Source organism: Sebastes umbrosus, chromosome 19 (genome assembly GCF_015220745.1).
Source record: "Sebastes umbrosus isolate fSebUmb1 chromosome 19, fSebUmb1.pri, whole genome shotgun sequence".
In the NCBI taxonomy this organism is placed as follows: domain Eukaryota; kingdom Metazoa; phylum Chordata; class Actinopteri; order Perciformes; family Sebastidae; genus Sebastes; species Sebastes umbrosus.
The window spans coordinates 2,680,804-2,694,131 of NC_051287.1; the positions used below are offsets into that span (position 1 = coordinate 2,680,804).

Below are 13,328 nucleotides of genomic sequence, written 5' to 3' on the forward strand. Positions count from 1 at the left end.
TATATATATATATATACAGTATACTGTATATTGTAGCTTGAAGATGGTCTCAATGTAAATGAATTAGTGAAGATTAATGAGTTGATGAGCTCTTTCATCATCTGAAGATCACACACACACACACACACACACACACACACACACACACACACAAATGAATGACTGAAACTCATGTTTGTTTTCCCACTCCCTTTATTAAATATTTTTAGGTTTTCTTTTGCTAATAGTAATAATAATAATACAATAATGGTACAACAGCATGTCTCGGTGTAATCACAGCCAAAGGTTTAACAGAAAATCTTCATTTGTCATAACTTCAATCTAATGTTAATGCTCACATTCACATCAATATGTTCCTTCTGCTATATCTAAAACAATATCAAGCAACAACATTACGTAACTTAAACGAACATAAACAATAGCACATACACAACAACAGCACACTATGTACATTATATATATATATATATATATATATATACATTGAACCGCTGACACGCTCCCATGAAAACGTAAACACAGAACTGTTCTCCGCCTTTTCATTTTGAAAGAGCAACGGCCAATGAGGAAACTCCAACAGTCGGCCGACCAGTAGTGTGACCTCATCACTCAGTCACAAACTCAGTGACAGACTTTTGCGTTTGTAGGGCTGGTCCTCTGCGGTCCAGCCCTACAAACGCCTAAAATCAATATAACAGCTGATTACTAAGTTTAGAACAGTAGTATATCATTTTAAAATAACCCACATTATACCAGGAAGTAGTGCAAACCGTAAATAAAACCCTCTAAACCTGATTATTTTGTTCTTCATTGCACACTTCATAACAATTTGCATGAATCAGTGGATTGAATCAGCACCCCACAGATTCTGCAGAGCTAATATATGCCATCATCTCAGGTGGTTCATATGAAGATTATAAATCTGCCAGCGTTGTTTCACAGCAACGATAACTTCAAAACACTCTTTCAAAAGCAGCGAGATTTCAGGCTCCTTGTCGGGACGAAGCTTCGGAATCACCTGAGAAGAGAAGCGGACGAACTGTGATGATTTATACTTAAAATATCTAACAGTCAGATTAACTTTCCTGATCACATTCCTGCTACTGAGAGGATGAACCCCGTGACCTTTCCTCTAGCGCCACCCACAGGACAAACTGTACATCTTTACCTCCAAGAAGAGATCAGTCATTTATAGTCATCAATATAAAAACAAATTAAAATGATACGTACCATGTAATCGATCAAAAAGAGGGGCTGTCTTTAGTTACTCCAGGCCATAGTGATGAGGGCAGATTCTCCAAGTTTAGACTTGGAAGATCTGCGTCTGCTTTTTCCGCAGCTCTGTAACACAGAGAGGACGGTTAGGTGTTAGACTTCAGAGGTCAACGCTTTATATTCAGCTTTAGTCATATAAATGATATTTACATACATAATTCTTTCTTATTTCTAAGATACAGAAATGTATTTTTGAATCATCACATTTTATTTATATATGTTTTGTGTACTTGATAAAAAAAGGTAAATAAATCAATTTTTAAAAAAGCTAAATAAAACTATAATAATAACAAATAAGTAAATCAATAATAATTACATAATTAAACTCGTACATTTATTTATTGCAGTTTTGCGAAACATAATAAAACATGGCAGACAAGACATGACTTAAAAAAGGTAGATAAATAAATAAAAATGAGGTAAATACAAATAATAACATAAATAAATAAATAATAATTACATTAAAGGATTGCCAGACAGCTCATATCTTAGTCTTTGAATATGTTAAATATAATAATTCCCATAACCAGGTCTGTATTTCTATTTCTGTTTATGTATATAATATATATATATATATATATATATATAATAGCTCCAACAATGCTGCTCACATATCATCAGTGATAATAATCCTTTAATATCACCATGAAAGGAACAAACAGCAATAAGAGTACTTTAAGTTGTACTACTTTTACTGAGGTAAAGGAGTATTTCCTGCTTACCGGAGCACAGGTTTGGCCTTGTGTTGAGCACAGCTCCACTTGGCAGTACAGGTAGTATTCAGGGCTTTGCCCAGAGAACTCAAACATGTTGAAAGAGAAAGAGTTGGACGTTCCCTCTCCGTTTCCCTCCATGCGCACCGTCTTGTCAGCGGGGTTCGGGCATCTGCTCAGAAACAGGAGAACAGATCAGTAGATGACCGTCAGCAGTCGATTCTTACAGCCGCTGACAAAGTCTCAAGAGTTTTTCCTCTCACTTGTTAATGACGAGGTCGTATCGCAGACTACTATTAGGTGACACCTGGCTGGTTGCCCAGCAGGAGTCGGTCACTATGGCGACCATGTCGTCGTCCAGCTCCTCCGCCTTCAGCTCCAGCCAGACCGTCTGGTTCAGTTGGATGTCAGTGTTCGGCTTGATAAGCTGCGTGAGGCTGGGGTCGTTGTAGGCGCTCATTATCAGAGTGTAATTCCAAACTCCAGATTGAATCTTCTGCACCACAGAGCTGGAGAACACACACACACACACACACAAACACACACTTCAGCTGTCTTGAGCTTTGACCACAACAAGCTGCTGCACATTGACAACAAGGCAAAAGTGAGCATGGCTCACTGCTTGACCCCTACTAAAGTAGGCCCAAAGGTTTAGCCCTTTTGGAACTAATGGAATTAGTCTATTGAGCACAATCTAGCTAGTTATTAGCTCACCTTCCTCAGGATAAAGTCAGTGGAAGACAAATATGGTCTGTCTCTGTTGATCCTAAGTGAAATAGTTTTAGAGTTCCTCTCCGGAAACGAAATTGAAGTCGAAAAAAATCATACTTTTTGGGCCAAAATTTCCAAAATGTTGGGCACCCTGGACTTCTAACCCCCAAAAGGCACAACTACACCACACCGTCAACCATCACACCCAATTTGAAGTTGCTAAGTTAAACAGTTTCCGAGTTCTGCTTGTACTACGTCGTAGTCAGGTACCAGGTAACGCTCAGCCGGCCCATTCACACACACCTGTCATTGATCCTGAAGGACACACTCCTGATGTCTGGCATCTGGTAGAGGCAGGAGAAGTCGATCTCTACTTGGTCGTGGCGGGTGATGACGCCGTTCAAGGTGCTGTTCCTCACCATGATGGTGTTCTTGCAGAGGATTTGGCTGTTGTTCGTCTAGAATGTGAAGAAAACCTAATGAGATTATTTTTTACATTCACCTGACAGAGAACAAAGTGCTTTCACAGCTCTCGTTGAGGTTTAGAGTCCATATCTTTATCATCCAGTTCATAAATCACATGTGTCTTTCTATCGTAAATAAATAAAACTAGTGGAAATGTCCTTCCAGTATTTAAAGGTACTGTATGTAATAATATACATGTATTAATTGCACCCACCATAACCTCCGTCCCACAGTTGTTGCTGCTGTTAAAGCTGAAACTTATCATGTGGGTCTCGTTGTCCATGTCACCTGCGCAGCTCGGGTCCTTGAGGTGCAGGACGGAGTAGTCGATGCCTTTGTCCAGCAGCAGACATCCAGCCAGAGTCACAGTGGCAGAGTTCTGCATGCAGACTGCCGGTTCGCCTGAACACCAAAAAATATCACCACTTCAATATGGATTTAATTGCAGTTGATATTCAATTAGTAATAGCTAGAATTGATTTTATTCTGAGTTATTATGGAGGCAGAAACATGTCCCCAGTTTCATGTTTTTCTGGTTAAGTGACATTAAACTGAAGAAGAATGAGCGGGCTGTGCCTCTGCCAGATGTTTTGCAAAACTAAAATAAATAATTATTATTAATATTCTTTATTTGTTGAACTGTGACCCCTTACAGTAGTAAAGATAAGTATCAAACAACTTTATATTAGCTACTGTATATCCCTCCCACCCCACGATCCCAACATCTAAAAAATAAGAAGAACAAGAAGAAAACAATTTAAAATTAAATCAAAAAATAAATCAAAAAATTCAATTTAAAAATATAATAATATTATTATATAATAATAATAATAGTTATACCTTTGATCAATTTGCATCTTTTAGGTGTATCAGCAGGTGTTTTTTGAGTTACAAGCTCTTCTGTTCTCAGTTACTTAAACAAAAATTGGTTTCAGAATATCTACTTTGAAAAACAAAAATATATTTTCATAACAGGAATATTTCTATACAGTGATAAAAATAAAATAAAATAAAATAAAATAAAACAAAAAAAAAATAAATAGGAGGGAATCATCCTGATGATCTGAACCAACTCTCGCTCTAAAGAAACATCACAACCTTTCAGGAGGGTTTTTCATGCACTGTACCTAAAGCGTGTTTTGGTTTGTACTTGGAGGCAAACATGGCCCGACACAAGCAGGCGGATCCACCGTTGTGCTCTCCACAGAACTCATGTCGGCTGCAGTCCAGGCCGTGACAGGAGCCCGGCAGGAGTCCACCAGCTACAGACAGACGAGGAATGACAGGAAAATAACATTTGAAAAAGAGGTATTGTTTGTTTTGTGATGTACTTTACTGGACAGAAGAAAGTCCTAAAAACTCCACAGGAACATTTACTTATTTATCTGCTTCTTTCTACTCGACTTACTTGCACTTTTATTCTACTTCATTTAGATTTAGTATATTTAAATATACTACACAATAATAAAACAGACACGAGGAGTAAAACATAGATACAAATATAATAGATCAAATAAACATTTAAAATTAACATTAAACTGCTGGTTACATGTAATGCATTCTTTCTTTTGCCTTCATTCTGCACTGTGAATACTACTTTTATTATTTGTACTTTAAGTACATTTTGCTGATCATACACAGTAGTAAATTATTATTGTTTCTTAAGTTACTTATACTTTAAAAAAAAAGTAAACTAAATTTGTATTATAACATATATATTGTGCTATACTTATACTGTACATGCATTTTGGCTTTATGAGCTCCGGCATTAAAATTGAAGGTTGTGTTTTTAATAATAAAAGTCAAACTGAATCTTACAGCAGCCAACCGTTGACCTCCAGTTCTTCAGTGTGACGTCCTTCAGACTGCAGGCCTTGGCATAAGCCTCCAACAACTGGCAGTTGAGACCGTCCACCGCCGGGTAATTGCACAAAGTGTTTGTGCAGGCGGTTATGTACGGCTCTGGGTCAATGCGGTCGTGACAAGCAGTGAAAGGTGCCTGCCTCATGAGATTACAGCTGTTCCAGCCATGCAGAGAGGAAGAATGAGAGTCAATTACCAGTTTTCTGAACAGTATTTAGTGTGATTAGCTTCCAGAATCATCCCTGCTCATATACAGTGTCATGGCACCATAGAGATGTATGATAAAGATGACTTGTTTAGTGTTTTGATGGGTCAGTTCTTACTGTTCAGTTGAGCGGTTGCAGTTGATCGAACTGTCAATGGTGTCGTTGTGCTGAATCTCGCATCTAGGGGGTGACACATAGCACATTACATGTGAAACCTGTACAACATTAATAAACAGGTAATATCAGTCAGTGCATCAAGTTAAGATGAAATCGTACTCAGGGAAAGTGGTCTTCTCTGCACTCGGAGTGGTGGTTAGGCTGGAATTTGTGGGGTTGCCACACAAGCCGTTTACATCTTCAGCAAATCCTGGTTGATGTCAGGAGAAAGACAAATCAATGAACTTTCAACCTAATAAGCACAGCTGTCATTCTTAAATTCAACTTTGAAAAAGGCAAATAGTAATTTATATACATCAAATATTTTGTTTTCTGTACCTGACACATGTGCGGTGGTGCCATCAAAAAAGAGTGTCATGTTGGAGTTAGGCAACTTGGCAGTAATTCCAGTGTGGTCCTTGGAGAGCTCCACACCCTGAATCCACTGAGTCGTGGCGTTGAGCTCTATGTATTTGCCAGTATGCCCATCCTACATCACAGCAGATAGGCAAAGTAAAGGAAACACTTGCTCAAACATCACAAATAAAAAACACACATACATGTGCTTTGCATGTGTGCTTGTTCCCACTTGGACTGTACATCTTGTGATGTTTATTGATATCTTTATTTTCAAATGATGAAGGTGTAACTCTGTACAGTTTGGTACTTGATAATGTTGCTTTCTGAGAATGTCTGAATGCATTGTTTTGTGGAGCTAAATGTTTCGTTTGTGAGGCACAATAAACATTTACTATTCAAAAGTTATGTTATTATTGCTTTTAGGTGGATTGTGGCAGCTTACCAAAAGTCTTCCATCTGGTACCAGAAACAGTTCTGTATTCCCCGACTTTATTAGACATTTTTTCAAAAATGGCACATCTTTACGCCTTCGCTCCGAGAAACCCGCTGCGATTTCCAAACCCCCGTTTCCCATCAGGAGGTAATCACACCGATCCGGGATAGAGTGGACTCTGCCGAAGAAATCGATGACAGTGGAGCCGGTCACAGTGCACACGAGAGGGGTTTTTGCAACGCACCTGATGGAGATGGAAAGGAACAGATATCTTTTTATTTCTGAAAGCAAAATCCAAACACCACAAAGACATTTCCAAATTCATATCAATCTGATGAAAATGTAATCCTTATTTGAAACTTAAAGGGGTACTCCACCGATTTTACACATAAAGGTCAGTTTACTGGTAAAGGGGAGTAGCACTCAACCTGTGAAAACATAAAGTCTATAATTATATCGCTCCAATAACGCTAAGGTAATAAATATCTTGAGCGTTCAAGTTGGGGGTGTCGCAATATACGCCCCACACACAAATGAGCGTCATTCATTTTCCAAAAAAACAAGACGCACAATAAACAAAGTTAAGAATTAATTTCACTGATTACATCATCATCATCATTATTATTATTATTAGAATCAGGATTTTTTAAATGTTCTATGATATTAGCTATAATATCGTTATCGTGAATTCTAATCGTGTAGTGTAGTATTTGACGGACAACCTGACAACCTTATAAAGTGGGGCTATGCAGTGCTATTGCGTTGCATTATGGGAAATGTAGGATCCAGCGATTTTTAAGTTTGACTCAACTCAGGAAAGTCAGGATATCTCGGCCTCTGCTGCTTTGATTTTTACCACTTTTTTTTATCTGTCTTGTGCAAGTCCCCTACTTTAATGATGTTCAATACTACAATACTGCTGGAGCACCTCTTTGATGACTTCAATGTCTCTAAAGTGCACACAATAAGTGACAAGGACAATCTGTATCTCTTAACTTTAAGAATATATCATAATAAAGGCCTATGTGGGCACAAAGGCGAATGTTATTACTATAACAAACCTAACCATACATACATATTCATACAAACAATCTTAAAAATCACTCAGTGACCCTCACATTAAAGAAAAACTGCACAACTTCACACACATTTTGAGGTGCTTGTTGGATAAAAAAGGCTGCACTGCAACCTCAGTCCAAGGGTTTACTGCTTGTATTTATTATTATTAATATTATTATTACTATTATTAAAAGACTTTTCTGCTGCAGCGATTTTTTTTTAAATTTTCCATCGTGATCAAAACAAAAATAATGGATAGATCAATAATGAATGTAATCGTTAGTTGCAGCCCTGATCCGAATAATATCAGAACTTTCTTTGTTTTGTGTCACGTTCATAGGCCGTTTGTCTGAATACAAGTCGCTTTCAATCCACATGGTACACTTCGTTTAAACCAGTCGGTCAAACCTTTATTCAAACTTTATTCCAAATATAAAGTGAACATATTTACTTGACGTTGTCCTGGCAAACCTCCTTGGCTCCACATGAACTGACAGTACTGGCGACTGCATGTTTATCACAGACTTCTTTGAGGCAGGTTCCTGGGTTTAACTTCTCTGAATCGGCTGCCAAAGTGACATCTGGGAGGTGATAGGAAATGAGTTTAATATTAAACTTCACCAACTAGTGTGCAGAATTCAACAGAATGAATTAACAGCAATTTTACAATATCAAACATTTGTTTAGAGCGAGGGTGCCCAAACTTTTCCCTTGGAGGGCCAAAACTGGAACTCAATAGTGAGCCACGGGCCAAAATGAAACACCTATTGTATGGTATTGTTAAGATGCAAAATGGTACTAGGATCCCAAGTTCCCTTAATTAAATATGTTTTAGATAGTTAGCCCCTTAAAACCCACCTGCTGAATACAATTGGGGTCATTTATGCAATTTATGCATTTCCAAGACTGGTTAGGGACCCCAGTATGTAGAAATATTAAAATACACAATTATAGAATAGGCAAAAATAACACATGTATACTGCATTCAAGGAACTGCATGTTTTACCCACAGAACCCATTTACAGTCACATATCTTGAGGTCAGAGGTCAAGAGACCCCTTTGAATATGGCCATGCCAGTTTCAAATTTAGCCCGACTTTAGAGTGTTAGCCTCCTTCCTGACAAGCTAATGTGACATGATATGGTACTAATGGAGTCCTTAGGTTTTCTAGTTTCATATGATGCCACTATCTTCTAACCATAAACCCGAGCCTGGCACGGCCTCCAAAAGACAGTAAAGTCGGTTGGGTCTTTTAATAAAAACATTTTTTTGCCAACATCTGGCGGGCCAAATCAAACCTGATGGCGGGCCAACTTTGGCCCGCGGGCCCCACTTTGGACAGCCCTGGTTTAGAGGATCCCTGAAGAGCCCCAGTCCCTTCTTTGGGAACCACCGGATTTGCCTACCTGACAGTCTGCATCCGCTCAAGTCCATGAAAAATTCGCTTCCATTCAATACAGCTTTAGAAATTGCCCATGAATCCACAGTTGAGTCATCGACCATTGCACTCATGCTCTAGAAAAAGGATTAGACAAAAATCAAGGTTAATATTGAGTGAACAGTGTATGGACTTGAATCCCCCTTTTTATATATATTCCTCCAATTTCAGGATGTCGTCCATTAATGAATGAATTAATGAATTAATATTGTATATCCTTCTCGCTCGTATGAATGTGGTTTCAGGGCATTGCTGTGAAAGAGCTTACTACTCAGTCAATCTTCCCTGAATAAACAATGATTGATGATGAATTCCTGATAACGGACGCCTCGTTGGGCATTATCCCTTACATGTATTATAAATGAGTAACTGTTTCAAACTAAATTCCTTATTGCTAATCATTTCTCAGGATGCCCCAGTTTGTACCTCTCATATACAGTATTATATTTGATTCAAGTCGCAGATAGGAGCATTTTCCAAAATATCACAAAAAATCACAAATGGTTTCTTTGTCCTGCTGCAGATGTAATTCTTTAAATCAAGATGGTTGGAAGAGACTTTGAGGATTCTTGTTAAACGACCTTCTGGCTCACAGACTCAACTGTAATGGTACATGTAATGGAGAGGAATAAGTGTCTCTACGCTCAGGGACGAGATGCTTCTGAAACTTCTGAAATCACAGCCTGAGGTCAGGATCAAGTTAACTTGCCATACAGCAGATAGGTTTGAGGACATACTTTGCCACAGTAAACAGACTCAGGCTCATCTCTGATACCAAAGTTACATCTTACATATACTTACAAAATGATCGGAAATCATCAAAACGGCACCAGCAGCTGTTTGTGCCCCAAAGTTGAACAGCTTTAACTCCGCCTGAAAGCATAAACAGATGAGGGACAGTGAATATTAGGAAATGGCTTCCAAAATATTTAAGAAATAAAACCTTGATTTGAAGTTCCCTTTGCACCACAACGTCTTTGAAATGATTTGTACAAAAGGCCGAACAGTCAATCAATGTAAGAACACGAAACTGATGATGACTCACATAGTCTCCATCTGGTCCGTTGGTCTTCAGTGCAATATGGCATTGTGAAGAGGACACCAACTGTGGCAGCTCGGAACCTTTAATAATATCTGACCTGTCCGTAGAGGTAGTTTTTATCCCCCAACCAACTTTGGTTGCATTGCCGTTATCACCCACGGAAAGACAGGCTGTTGCGTTTTCAGCTGCGTCATTTTTGAAACAAACTGAAAGAACTGAATCTTGGATCAACAGCTGCAAAAACAGAGAGGCACCATACATGAAGCGACAACAATATTATCAAGTATTTATCAAGTATAATATTATCAATATTTAAAGACAGGCTTTGACTCAAAAACAGCATCATTTCATCTCATAAAACTGTCATTTATTGCACCATTTTAAACTATAAGTTTTACTTTATTACTCCAAAATACAATTATTTCAAGTCAATAATGATATCAAAATATTTTTCTCATTTTGGTGCAACACTTTTTAGTCCAACAAGTCCAGAGCAGTTTTGCATTAAAGAGAAGAAATTGAAGTTAACAGAGGACTGGGGGTGGGTAACATTTTTTTTAGTTACTAGTTACTTTTGCAAACTCAGATTAATAATCACAATATAATCAAAAAGTAAATGATGATGTAATATTATAGGTTAAGATAAGATGAAACATTTCTGATCCTCTGGGACAAATTCACAAGATACCCTGTTGCATATAAAGTCATTCAAATAACTATAAGTGATCAACACATTAATGCATCAAAAATTATAATCCAATAATATCAGATATATTATTCTGAAACGGGCCATTCTGCATCATGAGTACGTTTACTTTGGGTACTTTAAGTATGTTTTGATGCTAATATGTTTGTATTTCAGTAGAATTGTCATCTAGCTCTCAGCAAGAAATGAAATCTGTATGCGATATCTTCGCTAACAGACAGTCATCAGCAGTCAAACGGTCTGTCTGTCAGATAATAACAGTAGAGGGAAAGACAAGATGTTTCTCAAACATGATTTCATTTGACTTACATCCAGCATTGAGTATGTGCGTCCATAGAAGGTGATGGGACACGTGCTGATGTTCACATGTCCAGTAACAATGTTTTGTGGGTCAGACAGATTGAGGTCAACCTGGCTGGCAGCAACTACAGCGTGGATTTGAAGGAAAAGAAATAGCATACATGAATCTATCAACATCAGCTATGTACTGTTCATTCCCTCTGAATTAAAAGTCCCATATTGTGCTTATTTTCAGGTACATGTATTTTATATTTTCTGCTAGAACACGTTTACATGCTGCAATGTTCAAAAAACCTGTTAAGTTCTTCATATAGTCTGTCTGAATATTCCTGTATTTACCCTCTGTCTGAAACCATTTTAGTGCATTTCAACGGAAACTGCAATGGAATTGCGTCGCTAGGCAACAGTCTGGGTTCATGTTTACTTCCTGTCAGCTGATGTCATTCACATACACTGCAGCAAGAAATAAACTGGGACACATTAAGAATGTTTTCGTGGAAAACTGTGAAATGGTCTAAATATTGTATATTTGTGACATCACAAATGGACATAAATCCTGACAAATTGTTTCAAAGGCTCAGTTTCGGAATACGGGCTGTGAGTATTTCTCCGTATATTGAGCGTTTTGATACTTTAACAATATTTATATAGCACTTAAACCTGCTTTATAATAAATAGAAGACATGGAAATCTCACTTATTACAATATGGGACCCTTTAAAATGACATTCATCAATGCAATGAATTCTGAGTGTAAAATAATTGATTTATTATTCATTTATTTTGATTTCATGGATGAGCACATGTTTTAAAAGTGTTCATCATTCATGAAATGTTTCTATTGGAAAACTCCACAGGAACATTTACTTATTTATCTGCTTCTTTCTACTCGACTTACTTGCACTTTTATTCTACTGCATTTAGATTTAGTATATTTAAATATACTACACAATAATAAAACAGACACGAGGAGTAAAACATAGATACAAATATAATAGATCAAATAAACATTTAAAATTAACATTAAACTGCTGCTTACATGTAATGCATTCTTTCTTTTGCCTTCATTCTGCACTGTGGATACTACTTTTATTATTTGTACTTTAAGTACATTTTGCTGATCATACACAGTAGTAAATTATTATTGTTTCTTAAGTTACTTATACTTTAAAAAAAAAGTAAACTAAATTTGTATTATAACATATATATTGTGCTATACTTATACTGTACATGCATTTTGGCTTTATGAGCTCCGGCATTAAAATTGAAGGTTGTGTTTTTAATAATAAAAGTCAAACTGAATCTTACAGCAGCCAACCGTTGACCTCCAGTTCTTCAGTGTGACGTCCTTCAGACTGCAGGCCTTGGCATAAGCCTCCAACAACTGGCAGTTGAGACCGTCCACCGCCGGGTAATTGCACAAAGTGTTTGTGCAGGCGGTTATGTACGGCTCTGGGTCAATGCGGTCGTGACAAGCAGTGAAAGGTGCCTGCCTCATGAGATTACAGCTGTTCCAGCCATGCAGAGAGGAAGAATGAGAGTCAATTACCAGTTTTCTGAACAGTATTTAGTGTGATTAGCTTCCAGAATCATCCCTGCTCATACGACAGTGTCATGGCACCATAGAGATGTATGATAAAGATGACTTGTTTAGTGTTTTGATGGGTCAGTTCTTACTGTTCAGTTGAGCGGTTGCAGTTGATCGAACTGTCAATGGTGTCGTTGTGCTGAATCCCGCATCTAGGGGGTGACACATAGCACATTACATGTGAAACCTGTACAACATTAATAAACAGGTAATATCAGTCAGTGCATCAAGTTAAGATGAAATCGTACAACTTCACACACATTTTGAGGTGCTTGTTGGATAAAAAAGGCTGCACTGCAACCTCAGTCCAAGGGTTTACTGCTTGTATTTATTATTATTAATATTATTATTACTATTATTAAAAGACTTTTCTGCTGCAGCGATTTTTTTTTAAATTTTCCATCGTGATCAAAACAAAAATAATGGATAGATCAATAATGAATGTAATCGTTAGTTGCAGCCCTGATCCGAATAATATCAGAACTTTCTTTGTTTTGTGTCACGTTCATAGGCCGTTTGTCTGAATACAAGTCGCTTTCAATCCACATGGTACACTTCGTTTAAACCAGTCGGTCAAACCTTTATTCAAACTTTATTCCAAATATAAAGTGAACATATTTACTTGACGTTGTCCTGGCAAACCTCCTTGGCTCCACATGAACTGACAGTACTGGCGACTGCATGTTTATCACAGACTTCTTTGAGGCAGGTTCCTGGGTTTAACTTCTCTGAATCGGCTGCCAAAGTGACATCTGGGAGGTGATAGGAAATGAGTTTAATATTAAACTTCACCAACTAGTGTGCAGAATTCAACAGAATGAATTAACAGCAATTTTACAATATCAAACATTTGTTTAGAGCGAGGGTGCCCAAACTTTTCCCTTGGAGGGCCAAAACTGGAACTCAATAGTGAGCCACGGGCCAAAATGAAACACCTATTGTATGGTATTGTTAAGATGCAAAATGGTACTAGGATCCCAAGTTCCCTTAATTAAATATGTTTTAGATAGTTA

General features: G+C 37.6%; 1 protein-coding gene across 1 annotated transcript; it reads right to left on the bottom strand.

The window, feature by feature from the left end:
* Positions 1–482: 482 nt before the first annotated feature.
* LOC119478567 lies at positions 483–13,084 on the bottom strand. Its single transcript, XM_037753400.1, has 20 exons — positions 12,938–13,084; positions 12,405–12,467; positions 12,036–12,235; positions 10,738–10,853; positions 9,726–9,956; positions 9,482–9,553; positions 8,557–8,757; positions 7,693–7,865; positions 6,192–6,426; positions 5,729–5,879; positions 5,510–5,600; positions 5,351–5,413; positions 4,983–5,182; positions 4,292–4,426; positions 3,379–3,566; positions 3,003–3,157; positions 2,252–2,497; positions 1,998–2,160; positions 1,231–1,341; positions 483–1,018 (listed from the first exon to the last, which is right to left on the bottom strand). Exons 3-19 carry the CDS (start codon positions 12,223–12,225, stop codon positions 1,261–1,263), a joined length of 2,691 nt encoding a protein of 896 aa, XP_037609328.1. The 5' UTR covers positions 12,226–12,235; positions 12,405–12,467; positions 12,938–13,084; the 3' UTR covers positions 483–1,018; positions 1,231–1,260.
* Positions 13,085–13,328: the final 244 nt, after the last annotated feature.